Consider the following 22092-nt stretch of genomic DNA (forward strand, 5'->3'; position numbering starts at 1 on the left):
AGGGTGCGTCACCCAGTTATAATCAAGGTTACCTGGTTAGGGTCCCACTCAGAAGTTACACCCCCTACACCACTGAATCAATACCCAAGCACCTCTGCCTCAGATTTGGCAGCAGAGCCGTCACACACAATCCTGACAGCTCAGCCAGCCCTTGATTCCACAGGGCAGCATAGTTGTCATTGGACACGGTGACTGTTGGAATTGTGACACTCGAGGACCCTATTATGAAGGCAGAACTACAGAGGACACTTTGTCAGGCTTTGTTGTAAACTCTAGAGGAAACAGATCCATGCATTGTGTGTGAGGTTCACAAATGTGTGGTTAGGGAGATTCTAATTAAAGATGTGGCTCATGTTAAAGGGAACCTGTCACCACTTTTTTGCTTTATCAGCTAAAAATATAATTTAATTGATTGTCATATATGCATTCCACATCTTCATTTGAAACCCCCTGACACCCCATGCATCACCCATAAAAATATTTTTTATTTGTCCCGCGCTGTATGTTAATCTGTTCAGTCCGATGGGTGTTGCCTCTGTTCCCTCACTCCACCCCTCTTCGCTTGCTGTACGCATTCTTCGCCATGAATCTCGCAGAGCGCGTACAGATTTTGCGCGTGCGCATTGCAATGTGACCTCGCGCGTGCGCAGTATGCTTGCCCAACTGCAGGCAAAGCTGAAAAGCAGTACGGCACAGTACTGGTGCATGCGCCATACTGCTTTTCTGCTTTGCCCGCAATTGGGCAAAGCATACTGTGCACGCGCGAGGTCACATTGCAATGCGCATGTGCAGCGCCCCAGGGTCCTGGTCGTTGCAGTAATATCATTTTCCTCTAGGGGGAGTGATGTTACGTTTGGAGGCAATAAAGGAGATCTCTTTATCAGGTACCACAAACATACAACACATTTCACACTCCAGTCCACCAGGGGAATCTATGCTCCTATTTATTAGGGCACTCTTCACAATTAGGTCAAACTGGTTGCCTGGAGAGGAAGTTAGGCATTTGCTGTCTGAGCTTCGGCTCAGGTAATTGGTCCCTGACAGGGCTGGGAGCCTGTCAGAGGCCTAGACAGAAGGGCACGGAGCTGCACCTGCCCCACGTGCGGCAGTTCCTAAGAACGGACACGAAAGCGAACTGTATTGTAGAGAGTGAGAAAGAAGTCATAGCAAAAGGAGTGGAAACCAGAAGGAGTTCTGCCCTGCACAGGCTGCCTCCTTCTGAGGCGCAGTATCCCGGTAGCCGGAACACCGAGGGAGCAACAGTCCTTTATGCCTTGCTCCAGAGACCGGCAGGACAGCTAATTGCAAGTTACTGATCTGCCCCATACCCAGGAGACAAGGTGGCACCCACGAGAGGCTGGGGCGTGCTAGAGTCCCTGTAAAAAGCCTCAGGCCACCAGTCATACGGGTTGTTCTATCCATCTGGGGGACAGAGAGAGACATAACATCTAGAATCTACAACAGTTGTGAGGACCTTATGAGAGGCTCAGCAATAAGGTACTACAACACCCAGGCGCTAGAGGAAGGCTACTGATTTCCACCTGGATAAGGGGACTCTGGATTTGCCTCCAAACCGTCCGGACTCTGCCTGCCCTGTGATCTGGTGCTCTGGACTGTGGATGCTGAAGCCTTCAGTAAAAGGTAAAGAGACTGCACCCTTGTGTCCTCGTTCTTCACTGCGCCTCACACCATCCACCATCTTACACACTGTGAAGTCCTGGGGACAAACTTCACCTGTGGGAAGGTATACCATCTAGCTGCCATAACATCAGCCCAGCGGACCCCTAAGCAGCGTCGGTCACCCTGACCGAATACCACAGGTGGTGTCACGAACATTTCCCCTTTAAAGACCTTTCTCCCCTTTTAACAATGAACCTCCTGAGGGCCATGGACCAGGTCAGCCACCGTGACATGCCCCTTGAGAACCGAAGGACCCGGTACCGAGTACCCCTTGCCCTACACGGGGGCGATCCACACGCACAAAATCTGTACGCGCTCTGCAAGATTCACGGCGAAGAATGCGTACAGCAAGCCGAAGAGGGGTGGAGTGAGGGAACAGAGGCAACGCCCATCGGACTGAACAGATTAACATACAGCGCGGGACAAATAAAAAAGGTTTTTATGGGTGATGCATGAGGTGTCGTGGGGTTTCAAATGTAGATTGCATACCTGACATTCAATTAAATGATATTTTTAGCTGATAAAGCAAAAAAGTGATGACAGGTTTCCTTTAAACAAGAGCGTCCTCATGAGATTACATGTCTCCTGGAAGAAATTGGTGATTTAGAAAGGTTACACAAGCGATCGCCTACTGAAGCAATAAGGACTACCCTTACATTTAAACAACAGTCTCTTCGTTCTTTACTTCTACATAAAGTTAAAGTCATTCTGTCTAAATGTCAACATCATTACTATGAATATGGAAATAAGAGCTATAAGTCTCTAAGACTTAAGATTATAGAGAATGAACACTTATGTTCCAACTCTTCTATACCCTTTGCAGTGACGCAAACACCTTCCAGCAAATATAAAAGATGCATTTAAAGCTTTCTATTCTTCCATATACTCGGTGGACTCAACAAATCCTGAAACACAAAGAGCTGAGTTTAAATCCTGTATCTAAACTTACAGATTTCAAAGAGTCCTGTATTTCAGCTGATGTTATTTCTGGGTTTTTCCTTGCATCCTGAACAATTTTCCTTTCAGTTGTGGACGACATTTTTGTTGGTCTACCTGACTGTGGTTTTGTTTTTACAGAATCCCTGATTTTCCATTTATTAATCACAGTTTGAATGCTGCTGACTGGCATTATCAATTCCTTGGATACCTTTTTGTATCCCTTTCCTGTTTTATACCGTTGAACTACCTTTCCCCATAGATCTGTTGACAATTCTTTTCCTTTCCCCATAACTCACAATCTAGAAAAGTCAGTGGCTGGATGAATGATACAAGAGTCTGTCTGGATCCCAGAAACTCACTCAGCTTTTATGCAAATACTGATTACAAGCAAACAGGTCACAGATGAGGATGTTATCTTTAGTAGCTATTCAAGCCCATTTGTGTCAACTTCTGTGCATGTTATCGGACCAAAATCACCAGGGTATGTGAACTTTTGTTAAGGTCATTTGGATGTTTTGGGTTGCCATTATGATTTAAAAAGAGAAAACACAGTAGTTTGACAATAAATGCCTTCACCCAACCATTAACCACGAGTGGAGAAAAAGTTTTGGTGTTATCATTCATATTTTCTCAAAAAAGGCCAAGAAAGCAAAAATTCTGCAGGGGTATGTAAATTTTCAGAACAACTGTATATAAAAGAATCAGGAACACCTTCTGAAGAGGAACTAGGTGCAGCCATAAAAGAGTCAAAACTGGGGAAAGCCCATGGTTCAAACGGTTTTTCACTACCTTATTACAAATAGTTTAATGATTCGCTCACTCCTTATCTTTTAGTTTTTATGTGGTAATGGTTCCTCTTTCCCAGGAGACTTTTATGAGCTCATATATCAGTTATTCATAAGGAGGGAAAAGATCCATCTCAATCCTTAATGCAGATATTAAACTGTTTGCAAAAATGATTGCGTCCACACTATCTCCGCTTTTAGTGAATGTTCTCCACCCAGGTCAAGCATGGTTAACCCAGTTATCCACCCAGGTCAAGCAAATGGTAGAGAGGCTAGAAACAACACAACTAAGTCACTTAAACTCATATTTAGAGCCAGACTTGTATAAAAGAATCGGGAATGCCCGGTTTATTAGAGGTCGACGTTGAATACCTCAAGTTACCCTTTTCTGAAGGGGAACAACGTGCAGCCATATAGAGGAGTCAAAACTGGGGAAAATCCTTGGTCCAGGTTTTTTTTCACTGCCATATTACAAACCGTTTACTGATTTGCTCATTCATCTTGTGTCTAGTTTTAGCGCGGTAATAGTTCCTCTTTCTGGGGAGACTTTTATGAGCTCATAAATCAGTTATTCATAAAGAGGGGAAAGATCTATCTCAATGTGCAAGCTATAGACCAATCTCACACCATAATGTAGATTTAAACCCTTTCCCAACATGTCCCGTTATGTACAGCGCTGGGGGAGCTGCGTTCCCACAAACCGCTCTACATATACTTCTCGTTCTTGCGGGCTCAGGCTGAGCGCTGTTGCGAATGAGTGTGGTTGTCAGCTTTCTATGCAACGACACCCACGATCGGTGCTAACACCAATTGTATATGTTTAACCCCTCTGATGCCACTGTCAATAGTGACAGCGACATCGAGGACCATCACAGAGGGAGTGAGCCTCCTGTCTGCTCCCATCGGCACAAAATGGTCTTCATGGTGACCTCTGGCTGCATGATGACAGCAGGCTCCTTCAGTGTGCTTCAGAGAGGGTGGTCTGTGAGCTCTTGCTCAGAGCAGGAGCTGACACATCTCATCCTTGCCTGTCACACTCTGTCTGATGCCCTGCAGTGCAGAAGCATTGCAGAGTATTTGATCAGTGATCTGTCAGTGTAAAGATGATGTCCCATAGTAGGACAATGTAAAAAATAAAAAAGTTATTAAAAATTGTAAAAGTATTTTTTTTAAAAATCCCCAAGTAAACAATAAAAAAATTAAAAAATGTTAATCCAATAAATACAATTATTTGTTTTTGTGTAAAAAAAAAAAAGTACACATATTTGCGATCAAAACATGACATGTGCCTGAAAATGGTACCAATAAAAATGTCAACTCGTCCCGCAAAAAAGGAGCTGTAACATGACTCTGCCAGCCAACATATGGAAAAATTATATCTATCTAAATATGGGGATACAAAAACTAGTTTTTGAAATAAAAAGTGTGTTTTAGTGTGTGACCACTGCCAAACATAAAAACCTGCTATCGCTGTAATCGCACCGATCCGAAGAAAAAAGTCATCTAATTACTTATACCGCATGAGTAACGGCGTAAAAAATAAATAAAACCAATTCTTCACCTTCTATTTTTTTGTTCATTCTGCCTCCAAAAGATCGCAGTAAGGCTTGGCTCACATTTATCCTGCATTCTACACTCAGCGGTTACACCGAGGTTTCCATGTAATTATCTGAAATACATGATTCAGACGGAGTTCCCGACGGACATTCCCTATAATGAGGCAAATAGAGCCACTGTGGATGCTGTAGGACCTGTGATCCAGCGGTATCCATTTTTTAGGCGTGCATAAAAGCATGATTGACCACAGTGTGACATTGAAGAAATGTTTTACTTCAGCCCCTGTGATGGTATGGTACAACTCGAACCATCGAGACCTTTTATTGTAGAGGTTGAAGCTTCTGAGTTGGGGTGGGGGCAGTGTTCTGCCAGGGCCCTCCCACCCTCACTAACCTCAAACGCTGTGCCTTTTTCGCTAAAAAATTATCTTGGGCTGAGAGAAATTATGACTTCGGCAACAGGGAATTATTGGCGGTTAAATTGGCCTTTGAAGAATGGAGGCATTTTTTGGTGGGAGCCGTTCTTCCCATTACGGTCATTACTGATCATAAAAATTTGGCCTATATCGAGTCCGCTAAGAGATTGATCCCCAGTCAGGGTCCGTGGACACTTTTTTTTTCTCAATTTCATTTTACCATTACATTCTGACCAGGGTCTAAAAATGTAATGGAGGATGCCTTATCCCGAAGTTTTGTTTCTGTGTCCCCTCCAGAACCTCCTTCCTCCATTCTTCAACTGGGAGTGGTTGTGGCAGAAGTCTCATCTGAGTTACAGAGAGAGATTTTGGAAGCACAAGCTCCCAGAATAAACCCCACGGTAAATTGTTTGCACCCAAACATTTCCTTCTCACACTCCTGCAGGAGTTTAATGATGCTGTGTTAAGTGTACACCCTGGGATTGCAGCTACCGGGGGGCAGTGGCTAGGGGTTTTTGGTGGCCCTCTATGGTTGCTGATATCAAGTGTGAGTACTAGTAGGGTATGTGCTCGCTCTAAATGCTCTCAGGTCCGACCGGCTGGGGAATTGGTGCCTTTGCCAATTCCGGAAAAGCCATGGACACACCTGTCCATGGACTTTATCACTAATCTTCCTTCTTCCAAGGGCAACTCAGTGGTATGGGTGGTGGTTGATAGGTTTTCTAAACAAGCCTATTTTGTACCATTACCCACGTTACCGGCTGCTGAAACCTTTGCAAACTTATTTATACAGCACATAGTTCGGTTGCATGGAGTACCGGTGAATGTGGTGTCTGACAGGGGTGTGCAATTTGTGTCCAGGTTTTGGAGAGCGTTTTGTAAGAAGCTGGGGGTCACGTTATCATTCTCTGCTTTTCACCAGGAATCTAACGGACAGACTGAATGCACGAATCAGTCGTTGGAGCAAATTCTGAGATGCCTGGTCTCGTCCAGACAGGAAGACTGGTGTGAGGTATTACTCATGGCAGAATTTGCGTTCAATTGTTGCATTAATCAGTCTAATGGGAAGTCTCCCTTTCAGGACAATAATATGGGTTTATCCCGCAGTTTGGGGAATTTGCCCGCATGGATTCAGGTTGTCCTGGTGCTGAGGCCATGGTACAACATTTGAGAACCCTTTGGAGGGAGGTCCAGGGGAACATCTCTAAAGCCCAGGATAGGTACAAACAATTTGCGGAGGAGGGGGGTCAGCTCCGATGTTGGCAGGGGGGGAGAAGGTGTGGTTGTCCACCCGTAACATCAAACTTAAGATACCCTCTATGAAGCTTGGCCCCAGGTTTATTGGTCCATACAAGATTGTGGAGGTGATCAACCCGGTGGCCTCCTTCAGAATATCTAATGTCTTCCACAGGTCCCTATTAAGCCATTACTTGCCAAATTAAAATTTTTACAAGTACGGATTTTTCAGAAAAGGGCGTCCCAATATTCAATTAAAGATGACAATGCCATGATTTCCTATTTTGAAAACATTCATTTTACAAACACAACACAAAAAAATTGAACCTAATTAAAAAAATTATAAATCTTAGTTGCTAAAAGCTAAAGATTAGGCGTCCCAAAAAAAAGGACATTGGTAGATAATGGGTTAAAACCTGTGGGGACGGTTAGAGAAGATTCCTCATCCAATGTTCCGTCAGTGTTGGTAGAGGATCAGCTGGAGTACGAGGTAGGGCGCATCATTGATTCACGGTGAGTGCGCCGAAGGCTTCAGTACCTAATACACTGGAAGGATATTCCCTTGATGATCTGTCATCGGTTGCAGCCAGTTCTGTGCATGCTGATCGACTAGTGCGGGCTTTTCATGCCAGATTCCCTGAGAAGCCTTGGGGGCCAGTGGCCCCCTGTTAAGAGGGGGGTATTGTCATGGTATAGGACATGGTTCATGTCCTGCTCTCTCAGGGTTAATATTGCTGGCCTCTCTTCGAATCTAGCAGGGGTATTTATACACACTCCAGACTAGGATTCCCTGTCAGCTATACTTTAGTTTAGTCTGTGTGTCTGACCCATTGAGTGTGTGCTCGGTTTGCATTTGCTTTCTTTGCTCTCCGTGCTCTACTCTGCTTGTTTGTTCTTCTGGTTTTCTGACCAGATGAAAAATGAACATTTTTTTTTTTCTACAAAAAATTTACTTCAGCTTCAATTTGTTTTATTTTACCAAGGGTAACAGGAGAAAATTGGTCCCCAAAAGTTGTTGTACAATTTGTCCTGAGTACCCCGATACCCCATATGGGGGGGGGGGGGGTAAGCCACTATTTGGGCGCATGGGAGAGCTCGGAAGGGAAGGAGCGCCGTTTGACTTTTCAATGCAAAATTGACAGGAATTGAGATGGGACGCCATGTTGCGTTTAGAAAGCCACTGATGTGCCTAAACATTGAAACCCCCCACAAGTGACACCATTTTGGAAAGTAGACCCCCTAAGGAACTTATCTAGATGTGTTTTGAGCGCTTTGACCCACCAAGGGCTTCACAGAAGGTTATAATGCAGAGCCGTAAAAATAAAAAAAAAATTTTCCTACAAAAATTATTTTTTTAGCCCCCAGTTTTGTATTGTCCCGAGGGTAACAGGAGAAATTGGACCCCAAAATTTGTTGCCCAATTTGTCCTGAGTGCGATTATACACAATATGTGGGGGGAACCACTGTTTGGGTGCATGGGAGGGCTCGGAAGGGAAGGAGCGCCATTTGGAATGCAGACTTAGATGGAATCGTCTGCAGGTGTCACATTGCGTTTGCAGAGCCCCTAATGTACCTAAACAGTAGAAACCCCCACAATTAACATCATTTTGGAAAGTAGACCCCCTAAGGAACTTATCTAGATGTGTGGTGAGCACTTTGACCCACCAAGTGTTTCACTACAGTTTGTAACGCAGAGCCGTGAAAATTAAAAAAAAAACATTTTCCCCCCAAAATTATTTTTTAGCCCCCAGTTTTGTATTTTCCCGAGGGTAAGAGCAGAAATTCGACCCCAAAAGTTGTTGTCCAATTTGTCCTGAGTACGCTGATACCCCATATGTGGGGGGAACCACCGTTTAGGCGCATGGGAGTGCTCGGAAGGGAAGGAGTGCCATTTGGAATGCAGACTTAGATGGAATAGTCTGCAGGCGTCACATTGCGTTTGCAGAGCCCCTAATGTACCTAAACAGTAGAAACCCCCCACAAGTGACCCCATATTGGAAACTAGACCCCCAGGGAACTCATCTAGATGTGTTGTGAAAACTTTGAACCCCCAAGTGTTTCACTACAGTTTATAACGCAGAGCCGTGAAAATAAAAAAATCTTTTTTTTTTCCACAAAAATTATTTTTTAGCCCCCAGTTTTGTATTTTCCCAAGGGTAACAGGAGAAATTGGACCCCAAAAGTTGTCCAAATTTGTCCTGAGTACGCTGATACCCCATATGTTGGGGTAAACCCCTGTTTGGGCACACGGGAGAGCTCGGAAGGGAAGGAGCACTATTTTACTTTTTCAACGCAGAAATGGCTGGAATTGAGATCGGACGCCATGTCGTGTTTGGAGAGCCCCTGATGTGCCTAAACAGTGGAAACCCCCCAATTATAACTGAAACCCTAATCCAAACACACCCCAAACCCTAATTCCAACGGTAACCCTAACCACACCTCTAACCCTGACACACCCCTAACCCTAATCCCAACCCTATTCCCAACTGTAAATGTAATCTAAACCCTAACCCTAACTTTAGCCCCAACCCTAACTGTAGCCCCAACCCTAACCCTAACCCTAGCCCTAACCCTATCCCTAACCCTAGCCCTAACCCTATCCCTAACCCTAACCCTAGCCCTAACCCTAGCCGTAGCCCTAACCCTAGCCCTAATGGGAAAATGGAAATAAATACATTTTTTTAATTTTTCCCTAACTAAGGGGGTGATGAAGGGGGGTTTGATTTACTTTTATAGCGAGTTTTTTAGCGGATTTTTATGATTGGCAGCCGTCACACACTGAAAGACGCTTTTTATTGCAAAAAATATTTTTTGCGTTACCACATTTTGAGAGCTATAATTTTTCCATATTTTGGTCCACAGAGTCATGTGAGGTCTTGTTTTTTGCGGGACGAGTTGACATTTTAATTGGTATCATATTCGGGCACGTGACATTTTTTGATCGCTTTTTATTCCGATTTTTGTGAGGAAGAATGACCAAAAACCAGCTATTCATGAATTCTTTTGGGGGAGGCGTTTATACCGTTCCACGTTTGGTAAAATTGATAAAGCAGTTTTATTCTTCGGGTCAGTACGATTACAGCGACACCTCATTTATATCATTTTTTTATGTTTTGGCGCTTTTATACGATAAAAACTATTTTACAGAAAAAATAATTATTTTTGCATCGCTTTATTCTCAGGACTATAACTTTTTTATTTTTTTGCTGATGATGCTGTATGGCGGCTCGTTTTTTGCGGAACAAGATGACGTTTTTAGCGGTACCATGATTATTTATATCTGTCTTTTTGATCACGTGTTATTCCACTTTTTGTTCGGCAGTATGATAATAAAGCGTTGTTTTTTGCCTCGATTTTTTTTTTTTTCTTACGGTGTTTACTGAAGGGGTAAACTAATGGGCCAGTTTTATAGGTCAGGTCGCTATGGACACGGCAATACTAAATATGTGTACTTTTATTGTTTTTTTTTTTTTTATTTAGATGAAGAAATGTATTTATGGGAATAATATTTTTTTTTCATTATTTAGGAATATTTTTTTTTTTTTTTTTTACACATTTGGAAATTTTTTTTTTAACTTTTTTATTTTGTCCCAGGGGGGAACATCACAGATCGGTGATCTGACAGTTTGCACAGCACTCTGTCAGATCACCGATCTGACATGCAGCACTGCAGGCTTCACAGTGCCTGCTCTGAGCAGGCTCTGTGAAGCCACCTCCCTCCCTGCAGGACCCGGATCCGCGGCCATCTTGGATCCGGGCCTGGAGCAGGCAGGGAGGGAGGTAAGACTCTCGCAGCAACGCGATCACATCGCGTTGCTGCGGGGGGCTCAGGGAAGCTCGCAGGGAGCCCCCTCCCTGCGCGATGCTTCCCTGTACCGCCGGCACATCGCGATCATCTTTGATCGTGGTGTGCCGAGGGTTAATGTGGCGGGGCGGTCCGTGACCGCTCCTGGCACATAGTGCCGGATGTCAGCTGCGATAGGCAGCTGACACCCGGCCGCGATCGGCGGCGCTCCCCCCGTGAGCGCTGCCGATCACATATGACGTACTATCCCGTCGGTGGTCATACGGGCCCACCCCACCTCGACGGGATAGTACGTCTAATGTCAGAAAGGGGTTAAACACCACAAACACCAAAAAAATATTATTTTAAAAACATTCAGGCTATGTGCACACGTCAGGATTTTTACCTGACAAAATCCTGAGATTTCTGCCAGAAATCTGCATGCTTTTTTGGCGCGGATTTTGCGCGGTTTTTTTTTGCGGAATTTTTGTGGATTTTTTGCGTTTTTTTCTGGACACTCCAATTTAATGGGAAATTCGCAAAAAATCCGCAAAAATAATGAACATGCTCGGATTTTTTGCGGAATGCGTTTTTTTTGCGAAAAAAAACACAAACATATGCACAAAAAATGCGAAATGCATTCTAAATGATAGGATGCATAATGTTTGCATTTTTTTAGCAATTTTATAGCGTTTTTATCGGGAAATTCCACAAAAAAAACGCTAAAAATCCGGACGTGTGCACATAGCCTTAAAAGACAACAGTAGTATACATTCCAACAGTAGGGACCAGCCGCCGGACAAAAAACTAGATACACCCAATTAGATAATTCAAGGTATAACATCAAAAATACTGACAATAATCATATATCAAAACTGGACCATGCATTGAAGAAACAGGGGGGAATACGAAATTCTGTGCCAAAACTCGCAATAAGAATAGATGCAAGAAATCAGTGATCAGCTGCAATGAACATAAAGTGCCTAATGCAATGGATGAAACGAGAGCAGAAATGTCCAAAATCCGCTCACATGTCCATGTGTGCAAAATAAGAAACAAGTTGTTGCAGCTTCAGAGCATGAAAGAGATTGACTAAAGCCTTAAATCAAGCTGGAGAATGGTTTACCCCAAGGAATAAATACCTAATAAATACCTAATGAGCATGACCAGTGAGGATAAGGGTCCAAAGTCCGGGGGCACTAAAGCCCAACGCGTATTGCCGCCTGTAGTGGCTTTGTCAGGAGCAAATGTAGTGTGATTAATAAACTAACACAAATATATAGCATACCTAAGTAGCATGAATCACGAACAGCTGAGCAGGCGGGCGTCCCAGACCAGGGAGTCACCTGATGCGGAAGTGCAGAGCTGTAAACCCAGGGGAGACTTCACAGAGCATCTGGGTGAAGCAAGATGGCTGAATGACAGGCTACGGCGCATGCACAAATCGACGCACCGGACGAAGCAAGATGGCTGAGCGGCAATGTACAGCGCATGCGCAAATCGGCGCGCCGGAACCAGAGGGCAATAAACAACAAAAGTATCCAGCGCATGCGTAAACCAAGTGTAAAATGAGAAGAGTATGGACGAGCACAAGAAAATGTTAGATATAGACTCGAATGTACTGAGCACTAAAGTAAAGAAAAGATGTTAATAGCGCACATCTAAGTACCTATTACAAGGCACCTTGAAGATGTAATGATTACCCAAAAAGAAAATAAAGCATAAAAAACGATATTGTAGAGGAAAAGCCAGTTGGCAGTAAATACCGTTTACACAGATTAGCCAGTCAGACCCAAAGGGTAGACATCACAGTTATCCCAGATGTTATGCAGCGCATATAAAGCGCTGAATAAAAAACGTATAAATCCAAAATGAAAAACATATTGTGATTTTTATTATTTTTTATCATTAGTTTTGTTGAAAAACAATATTTAAATTAGGCGTATCTATCATACCCGCTCAATAAGATGCCCAGAAAGATGAGCGTTGGGGAAACATATATCAATTCCAAGGAGATCAAGAAAGGAAAAAGGATAGATCCCCCCAAAAATGTATGTACCAACATTCTGGTGAGATATGGAGCCTGAAAGTCAAAAGTTCAAAACATTGCTACCCTTTTGCTCTTCACTGTAGCTTTAAAATACCTGAGATATATGAACCTGACATATTTGCTCAACTTTCCGAATTTACTCAAAACAGCTGGAGAGAGCTACCCAAGGTGCCTATTCTAGGATTGAGAGATGCACAAATTTTAAAATAAACATTCTACCTCGGATTTGGTATGTTTTGCAAGCTCCACCGATTAGGACTCCCTTGTTTTTCTTCATGAGCCTCGCTTCAGTTCAAACTAATTCATAAGGTCCAAGAAACCCCCCTCCCCACCAAATTTAGGAGAGCTATCTTACATACTGCCTACCGTAGGGGCTACTTTTTCCTGTTGTTCTAACCCAATGGTCCGCTCCCACATTATACTGCAATCCTACTCCATGTATCCTATTTTAGGTAATCCGTTATTCCCTCACTTTTTAGATGATTCAGTTTTTTCTTCTTGGCTAAACAGTGGCTACTTTAGAATATCACACTTTGTGGATGGAACTAACTGGCCTTCAAAAGAACATCTATTTGCAGGGGCGGACTGGGCCAGGTGACAGGAATGCATATGCCCCCCGGGCCGGTGCCTAAGCAGCTGCACAGGGCCGCTGGAGGACTAGCAGTGATTGCAATACATAGCACACCTGTAGTGCGCGGTGGTGTCATCCCGCCAGCAGCCCTGACATGCAGGCTGCAGGGGTATGCGATGAGCAAGCTCCTGTGCGGCGCTGCCACTCTGAGGGAGAGAGCCAGCAGCAATCAAGATGAAAAGTCAGCATACCAGCCTGTGTGTGCACGGAGCTTCGGCTTCTCCTGCTCTTATCTGCTATCCCGGCAGAGAAGGAGAGACGGGGGAGGTGCCGGACAGTGCAGAGCTGTAAGCAGGAGAAACTGAAGAGCTGCGCATGGACATCAGCCTCCCCTCACCACAGAGGAGATTGTGTGATGTGTGTATGAGGTATCTGGTGTGTGTGTGATGGCTGCGTGTGTGATGAATTTGTGTCAGAGCTGTGTGTGTGTGTGAGCTGTGTGTGTGTGATGGCTGCGTGTGTGTGATGCATTTGTGTCAGAGCTGCATGTGTGTGAGCTGCATGTGTGATGCTGCGTGTGTCTGTGATGCTGCGTGTGTATGTGTGATGCTGCGTGTGTGTGATGCTGCGTGTGAGCTGCGTGTTTGTGTGTTTGATGCTGCGTGTTTATGTATGTGAGCTGCATGTGTGTGAGCTGCATGTGTGTGTGAGCTATGTGCGTGTGTGAGCTATGTGCGTGTGTGTGAGCTGCGTGCGTGTGTGTGAGCTGCGTGCGTGTATGTCATTATACATTGAGGCTGTGCATGTGTGTGTGTCATTATACAGTGGGGCTGTATGTGTGTGTCATTTTACAGTGGGGCTGTGTGGGTATGTCATTATACAGTGGCGCTGTGCGTGTGTGTGTCATACAGTAGGGCTGTGCGTATGTGTCATTATACAGTGGGACTGTGAGTGTGCCTGTCATTATACAGTGGGGCAGTGCGTGTGTGCCTGTCATTATACAGTGGGGCTGTGCGTGTGTGTGTCATTATACAGTGGGGCTGTGGGTGTGTGTGTCATTATACAGTGGGGCTGTGCGTGTGTATCATTATGCAGTGGGGCTGTGCGTGTGTGTCATTATGCAGTAGGGCTGTGCGTGTGTGTCATTATACAGTGGGGCTGTGTGTGTGTGTCATTATACAGTGGGGCTGTGCGTATGTGTAATTATGCAGTGGGGCCGTGCGTGTGCCTGTCATTATACAGTGGGGCTGTGCGTGTGTGTCATTATACAGTGGGGCTGTGCGTGTGTGTCATTATACAGTGGGGCTGTGCGTGTGTGTCATTATACAGTGGGGCTGTGTGTGTGTGTCATTATACAGTGGGGCTGTGCGTATGTGTAATTATGCAGTGGGGCCGTGCGTGTGCCTGTCATTATACAGTGGGGCTGTGCGTGTGTGTCATTATACAGTGGGGCTGTGTGTGTGTGTCATTATACAGTGGGGCTGTGCGTATGTGTAATTATGCAGTGGGGCCGTGCGTGTGCCTGTCATTATACAGTGGGGCTGTGCGTGTGTGTCATTATACAGTGGGGCTGTGCGTGTGTGTCATTATACAGTGGGGCTGTGCGTGTGTGTCATTATACAGTGGGGCTGTGCATGTGGGCCTGTCATTATACAGTGGGGCTGTGCGTGTGTGCCTGTCATTATACAGTGGGGCTGTGCGTGTGTGCCTGTCATTATACAGTGGGGCTGTGCGTGTGTTCCTGTCATTATACAGTGGGGCTGTGCGTGTGTGTCATTATACAGTGGGGCTGTGCGTGTGTTCCTGTCATTATACAGTGGGGCTGTGCGTGTGTGTCATTATACAGTGGGGCTGTGCATGTGGGCCTGTCATTATACAGTGGGGCTGTGCGTGTGTGCCTGTCATTATACAGTAGGGCTGTGCGTGCGTATGTCATTATACAGTGGGGCTGTGCGTGTGTGTCATTATACAGTGGGGCTGTGCGTGTGTGTCATTATACAGTGGGGCTCTGCGCGTGGGGCTGTAAGTGTGTGTCATTACACAGTGGGGCTGTGCGTGTGTGTCATTATACAGTGGGGCTGTGCGTGCGTGCGTGCGTGTGTCATAATACAGTGGGGCTGTGCGTGTGTGTAATTATGCAGTGAGGCTGTGCATGTGTGTCATACAGTGGGGCTGTGCGTGTGTCTGTCATTATACAGTGGGGCTGTGCGTGTGTGTATCATTGGTGCATCATTCTATATGACATTCTATGTGTGTCATTCTATGTGACTGCAGACTTGTGTATCTCACATTGCTCGCAGTGCTGTGGTTATTCGGTGGGTGTCTGGCTGCAAGTTTGTGATTTGCATACATGCGGTCACATGCCGACTAGACTTGCATGGCGAATGCAACTGTATTGAACAAGGCCCAAAACAGTCTAGTCGAAATGTGGCTGGGAATATATATATTGCATGATTGTGGTCACAAGACCACCTGTTGCCGGCACCAGAGAATCTTCACAGCGCACAGTGAGCACGATATGAGGATTCACACATAGTGACTGTAGACATGTAGCATAAGATCCGACAACCCCTTTAAGGATGAGCCGCTACTCATGGGCCACTGCTGTGTGCTTGCCCTCCAGGCCAAAATTTGCCAGTCAGCCCCTGTCTATTTGGCATCTCCAATCTATCTCCTCAGGTAGAATGTAGAGTTGGCCAACTAACTCACTTTTTTAAATCCTTATCAACCAGATCTGTTTATAATAATAGGGACATGACACCTTGTGAAGCTGCTTGTGCAGTTGTGGGATCATTAAGACACTCCTTATCCTTTTTCATTCTCTTTACTCATCGATCCCCCAAACCAACCTGCCTCCTAATTTCAGACTGAATGTAACATAGTAACATAGTAACATAGTTAGTAAGGCCGAAAAAAGACATTTGTCCATCCAGTTCAGCCTATATTCCATCATAATAAATCCCCAGATCTACGTCCTTCTACAGAACCTAATAATTGTATGATACAATATTGTTCTGCTCCAGGAAGACATCCAGGCCTCTCTTGAACCCCTCGACTGAGTTCGCCATCACCACCTCCTCAGGCAAGCAATTCCAGATTCTCCTGCCCTAACAGTAAAGAATCCTCTTCTATGTTGGTGGAAAAACCTTCTCTCCTCCAGACGCAAAGAATGCCCCCTTGTGCCCGTCACCTTCCTTGGTATAAACAGATCCTCAGCGAGATATTTGTATTGTCCCCTTATATACTTATACATGGTTATTAGATCGCCCCTCAGTCGTCTTTTTTCTAGACTAAATAATCCTAATTTCGCTAATCTATCTGGGTATTGTAGTTCTCCCATCCCCTTTATTAATTTTGTTGCCCTCCTTTGTACTCTCTCTAGTTCCATTATATCCTTCCTGAGCACCGGTGCCCAAAACTGGACACAGTACTCCATGTGCGGTCTAACTAGGGATTTGTACAGAGGCAGTATAATGCTCTCATCATGTGTATCCAGACCTCTTTTAATGCACCCCATGATCCTGTTTGCCTTGGCAGCTGCTGCCTGGCACTGGCTGCTCCAGGTAAGTTTATCATTAACTAGGATCCCCAAGTCCTTCTCCCTGTCAGATTTACCCAGTGGTTTCCCGTTCAGTGTGTAATGGTGATATTGATTCCCTCTTCCCATGTGTATAACCTTACATTTATCATTGTTAAACCTCATCTGCCACCTTTCAGCCCAAGTTTCCAACTTATCCAGATCCATCTGTAGCAGAATACTATCTTCTCTTGTATTAACTGCTTTACATAGTTTTGTATCATCTGCAAATATCGATATTTTACTGTGTAAACCTTCTACCAGATCATTAATGAATATGTTGAAGAGAACAGGTCCCAATACTGACCCCTGCGGTACCCCACTGGTCACAGCGACCCAGTTAGAGACTATACCATTTATAACCACCCTCTGCTTTCTATCACTAAGCCAGTTACTAACCCATTTACACACATTTTCCCCCAGACCAAGCATTCTCATTTTGTGTACCAACCTCTTGTGCGGCACGGTATCAAACGCTTTGGAAAAATCGAGATATACCACGTCCAATGACTCACCGTGGTCCAGCCTATAGCTTACCTCTTCATAAAAACTGATTAGATTGGTTTGACAGGAGCGATTTCTCATAAACCCATGCTGATATGGAGTTAAACAGTTATTCTCATTGAGATAATCCAGAATAACATCCCTCAGAAACCCTTCAAATATTTTACCAACAATAGAGGTTAGACTTACTGGCCTATAATTTCCAGGTTCACTTTTAGAGCCCTTTTTGAATATTGGCACCACATTTGCTATGCGCCAGTCCTGCGGAACAGACCCTGTCGCTATAGAGTCACTAAAAATAAGAAATAATGGTTTATCTATTACATTACTTAGTTCTCTTAGTACTCGTGGGTGTATGCCATCCGGACCCGGAGATTTATCTATTTTAATCTTATTTAGCCGGTTTCGCACCTCTTCTTGGGTTAGATTGGTGACCCTTAATATAGGGTTTTCATTGTTTCTTGGGATTTCACCTAGCATTTCATTTTCCACCGTGAATACCGTGGAGAAGAAGGTGTTTAATATGTTAGCTTTTTCCTCGTCATCTACAACCATTCTTTCCTCACTATTTTTTAAGGGGCCTACATTTTCAGTTTTTATTCTTTTACTATTGATATAGTTGAAGAACAGTTTGGGATTAGTTTTACTCTCCTTAGCAATGTGCTTCTCTGTTTCCTTTTTGGCAGCTTTAATTAGTTTTTTAGATAAAGTATTTTTCTCCCTATAGTTTTTTAGAGCTTCAATGGTGCCATCCTGCATGGGATGCAATGGGAGGTCAACTTCGGGCTCAATCTTTCGAGAGAGCAGTGGAGATTTATCTTCTAAGGTACCGTCACACTAAGCGACGCTGCAGCGATACCGACAACGATGTCGATCGCTGCAGCGTCGCTGTTTGGTCGCTGGAGAGCTGTCACACCAGACAGCTCTCCAGCGACCAACGATGCCGGTTCCCTGGTAACCAGGATAAACATCGGGTTACTAAGCGCAGGGCCGCGCTTAGTAACCCGATGTTTACCCTGGTTACCAGCGTAAAAGTAAACAAAAACAAACACTACATACTTACCTTCCGCTGTCTGTCCTCTGGCGCTGTGCTTTCCTCTGCACTGTGTAAGCTCTGCTTTCCGGCTCGCCGGCGCTCACAGTGCAGAGAAGCACAGCGCCGGGGACAGACACCGGAATGTAAGTATGTAGTGTTTTTTTTTTTTTACTTTTACGCTGGTAACCAGGGTAAGCATCGGGTTACTAAGCGTGGCCCTGTGCTTAGTAACCTGATGTTTACCCTGGTTACCAGTGAAGACATCGCTGAATCGGCGTCACACACGCCGATTCAGCGATGTCTGCAGGGAGTCCAGCGATTAAATAAAGTTCTGGACTTTCTGCAGCGACCAACGATGGCACAGCAGGATCCTGATCGCTGCTGCCTGTCAAACTCAACGATATCGCTAGCCAGGACGCTGCAACGTCACGGATCGCTAGCGATATCGTTCAGTGTGACGGTACCTTTACTCTGATGCACAAATCATCTATCTGCTTTTGCTTTCAAGAAACTGGCTATAAGCTGCTCTCTTGGAGGTATAGCGTCCCAACAGGCTTGCCCTCTATCTTCCTAGCCGTTGAGATGTGGAGTTGAAGAGGGTGACTTGCTGCATATTTTTGGGTCATGCAGACTTCTTACTCCTTTTTGGGATCAAGTGATACTTAAGATCACTGATCTTACATTTCATCTAAATCCTGCACTTGTTCTTCTCCATCCCCTTAAAATTATGACAAGGAAAATTTAGGTTCGCCATCTCAGACTCTTATATTGTTCGAGTCCTTCCTATGTCCTCCTCCCTTTTTTCCTCTCTTCTTCTCTTTAACCATGCATTCTTTTGTTTTCACCAAAATTTCATGGCTATATAGTCTTACCCACGGCGACATGTTGTTGGATTTTTTTTACCTGTACAACTTATCCTGCAAAACGTATCTATTAAAAAGTGAAGAAGCAAAAATTGTCTCTGTCATAAAGGGATTAGACCACAAGTAATCAGACACTTATCAACCCAGTTGTCATTATTGGAACACCCATTTAAACCTCTTTTTCATGCCACAACACTGCATCAGTAATTCGCAGAGAATTTTCCATGTGCACATACCCTCAAGGGGTTAAGATATTTGTATTTTAAACATTCATAGCGTGGGATTTTTACTTCTCTTAGAACACCAGTATTATATATGTATTATATGAGGTGCAGCCGTATTAGCATTGGGTTAGTACAGTATTATCTGCTGGGACCTTACGAGCCATTCAGTGATGTCACTTCCAGGAATTCTCTCACTGCTGACCGTGTAACTGCTGGTTGTAGTGAAAAGCTCCAACAAGGCACAGAGTGACAGAGCAAGCAGGAAATTCCTCAAGAGCGTTAATAATTGCTAGGTAACATGGGATTGACCAGCAGTGTATATATAGCAGGAGATATTTCAGGAAGCATGAACAGCTACCTACTCCAGACGCAAGAGATCCTTACAGGGAGGAACATTTGCAGCAGATATGGGTGGTCTTCTGAGCAACCTCTACCAAACTCTTCTGAACTTCTCTGGAACCAAAGCCCGGATCTTGCTACTGGGTCTTGATGCTGCTGGAAAGACAACTCTACTATATAAACTGAAGCTGAATGAGACTGTCACTACAATCCCCACCATTGGATTCAATGTCGAAACTGTGGAACCCATCCGTAACGTCACCTTCACCGTGTGGGACGTGGGAGGTCAGGACAGGATCAGAGCCCTGTGGAAACACTACTTTATGAACACAGATGGTCTGGTTTTTGTGGTGGACAGTGCCGATCCCGAGAGGTTTAGGGAGGCCAGAGCAGAGCTCATCGCCATCCTGGAAAGTGATGAAATGAGAGGCGTCCCCTTCGTGGTGATGGCCAATAAGCAAGATCTACCTGGTGCCCAAAAGCCTATGGAGCTAGCAGAGAAATTGGGACTGATGAAGATGAAAGAACACCAGTGGCACGTCCAAGGTTGCTGTGCTGCCAATGGGGATGGACTTGTGGAGGGGCTGGAGGTCCTCACCAATTTGGTAAAACAGTTTCAAAAGAATAAACAGTTCTGATTTAAAAAAAAACTCTCTCTAATGACAAGAACTGACACCATGTGCATTTGGAAAAGTGTTCTGTGAGCAACACAAGTTTATTTGCCCACTTTCAAGCCACGTATCAAGAACAGTTCTTACATTGTGTCTCTACTACATCATGATGAAAGCGTGCTGCTGTCTGGCCCCTAGCTCGGGGTGCCCCATAACAAAGCTAGATTTGCAATCTCCTGTTGACATGAAGGTCTGAATATTGGAAGGTTTCCTATATCTTTGTGTTTCCAGATAATCACTTCCTAATTACAGTACCTCACCCTTATCAGAAAGTCTTAGTAAGTCCTATATATTGTTTATACTAAGTATAAGAGTGTCATTATATTGTACACATTTATTTTTCGGACGTTGTGTATTTATGATGCTTAGAATTTGTTAATAAATGTTAATCGTGAGATAAATAAATAATTTCATGCTGCATTAAGATTTCATTCTTATCGTATGTTCACATAGTGGGATCATTTGGTTCAATGTGATGATTGTGCGTTGTGTGTGGGAAAGGATTCAAATGATCACGAGAGATCAATATCACGTAAACCGCAGGTGACGTACCTTATTTCTGCCAAGGGCCATTTGGATATTTATACCATCCTTTGGGGGCCACACAAATCGCGAACTAACTCCGCCCTCAACGTGCGTCCTGATGCTGGCACTGGGGTCGGGATGTAATCTTTCACTGCACGTGCCTCAGCATTCAGTAGTGAACACTGCGTGGCCGTGCTCACCCAGCAAGGAGAAATTATAGGGCTGGTGGCTGTCAAAATACAGCTACAGCTACCAGGAAGCTGCCCTAGAGCCAGATAAAAGGTCATCGAGGGTCAATGTTGGCCTGATGTTCCCCACCCTTTACATAGACAATGTCCTTGCAAATAATGTCCAAGCAAATAAGTAATATCTTCCCTTTTGCATGTTCAATATTTCATCTTTCCTCCACATAGTTAATAATCCTCTCTGCCTGTAGCCACCCACTAGTGGAGCTCACTGCTATGGATTTTTATAGCTACTTGTCAGCTCAATGTGAACTGTTGGAAATTCTATGCAATGAGGTCCCCCTAGTGGTGGCTGCAGGGAATTGTGAGCAAGGGAAATTCTTTGCCATTCCCTTCATAAAGTGATTTTCAGAATAGTAGTATTTAATCAGTCCAGTTTTCTTACATTCTCGGGATTTTTTTTGTGTTGCAATCACTGGTCTGACCAAAATAGGGCTATCAGGGTCTGAGAGTGTAGGCATCCCAAAGTCATCAACATCTCTGCCGAGTGACGGCATTTAAGGGGTTATCCGGTAAAAAAGTTATTACTTATTCACCAGATAGGTTATAACTTGCTGATCGGTGTCAGTCAGACTGTTGTTCAAACCTGCACTGATAGGCAGAACATGGAACTTTTATGCACATTCATTCCCTATGGGGCTGCCGAGTGCTGAACTCAGCTTTTTACAGCAGCCACAATGGAGAATAAATGGAAGGCGATTAGACATTTGACTTTCTGCTCTATTTTGTAACAGGGATAAAAGTTCCCCTTTTGGGGATAAAAATTCCCCATTCTGCAGATTGCTGTGAGTTCCAGCGGTCACCCACCAATCAACAAGTGACCACCTGTCCACATGATGGGTGATGACTTTTTTCATTGGAAAATCCCTTTAAGTGGCAACCTAACATTTCCCCAAAAATGGTCCTGTCCCTTTGGTCAACCTTGAAATCTCTAAGAGTTGGCAGCTGTGGCATACTGCCATACTACCATATAGACAGCCAGGAGCATGTATTACAGTCACTAACACTCACATGGACACTGTCAAGGTTGCATGTACTCACAAATACAGCATGTACACTCATAAAGACTCACTCACACTATGCTTACTTGT

General features: G+C 44.4%; 2 protein-coding genes across 2 annotated transcripts in view; one reads left to right on the forward strand and one right to left on the reverse strand.

Annotated features, from left to right (window-relative positions):
• Window positions 1-20924, reverse strand: part of LOC138664693 (uncharacterized) — a 65277-nt gene extending 44353 nt beyond the window's left edge. Inside the window, exon 1 of the mRNA XM_069751609.1 lies at window positions 20784-20924. The gene's annotated coding sequence lies outside the window, so the exon portion shown is untranslated. The remainder of the gene's footprint in view (window positions 1-20783) is intronic.
• LOC138664691 (uncharacterized) lies at window positions 19398-20651 on the forward strand. Its single transcript, XM_069751606.1, has one exon. The coding sequence runs from the start codon at window positions 19629-19631 to the stop codon at window positions 20196-20198; it is 570 nt and encodes a 189-aa protein (XP_069607707.1). The 5' UTR covers window positions 19398-19628; the 3' UTR covers window positions 20199-20651.
• Window positions 20925-22092: the final 1168 nt, after the last annotated feature.

The sequence above is a fragment of the Ranitomeya imitator genome, chromosome 2, assembly GCF_032444005.1.
Source record: "Ranitomeya imitator isolate aRanImi1 chromosome 2, aRanImi1.pri, whole genome shotgun sequence".
NCBI classification, from domain to species: domain Eukaryota; kingdom Metazoa; phylum Chordata; class Amphibia; order Anura; family Dendrobatidae; genus Ranitomeya; species Ranitomeya imitator.

Coding starts and splice junctions, on each gene's coding strand:
- LOC138664691 (XM_069751606.1), top strand. CDS start 19,629: ATGGGTGGTCTTCTGAGCAACCTCTACCAAACTCTTCTGAACTTCTCT.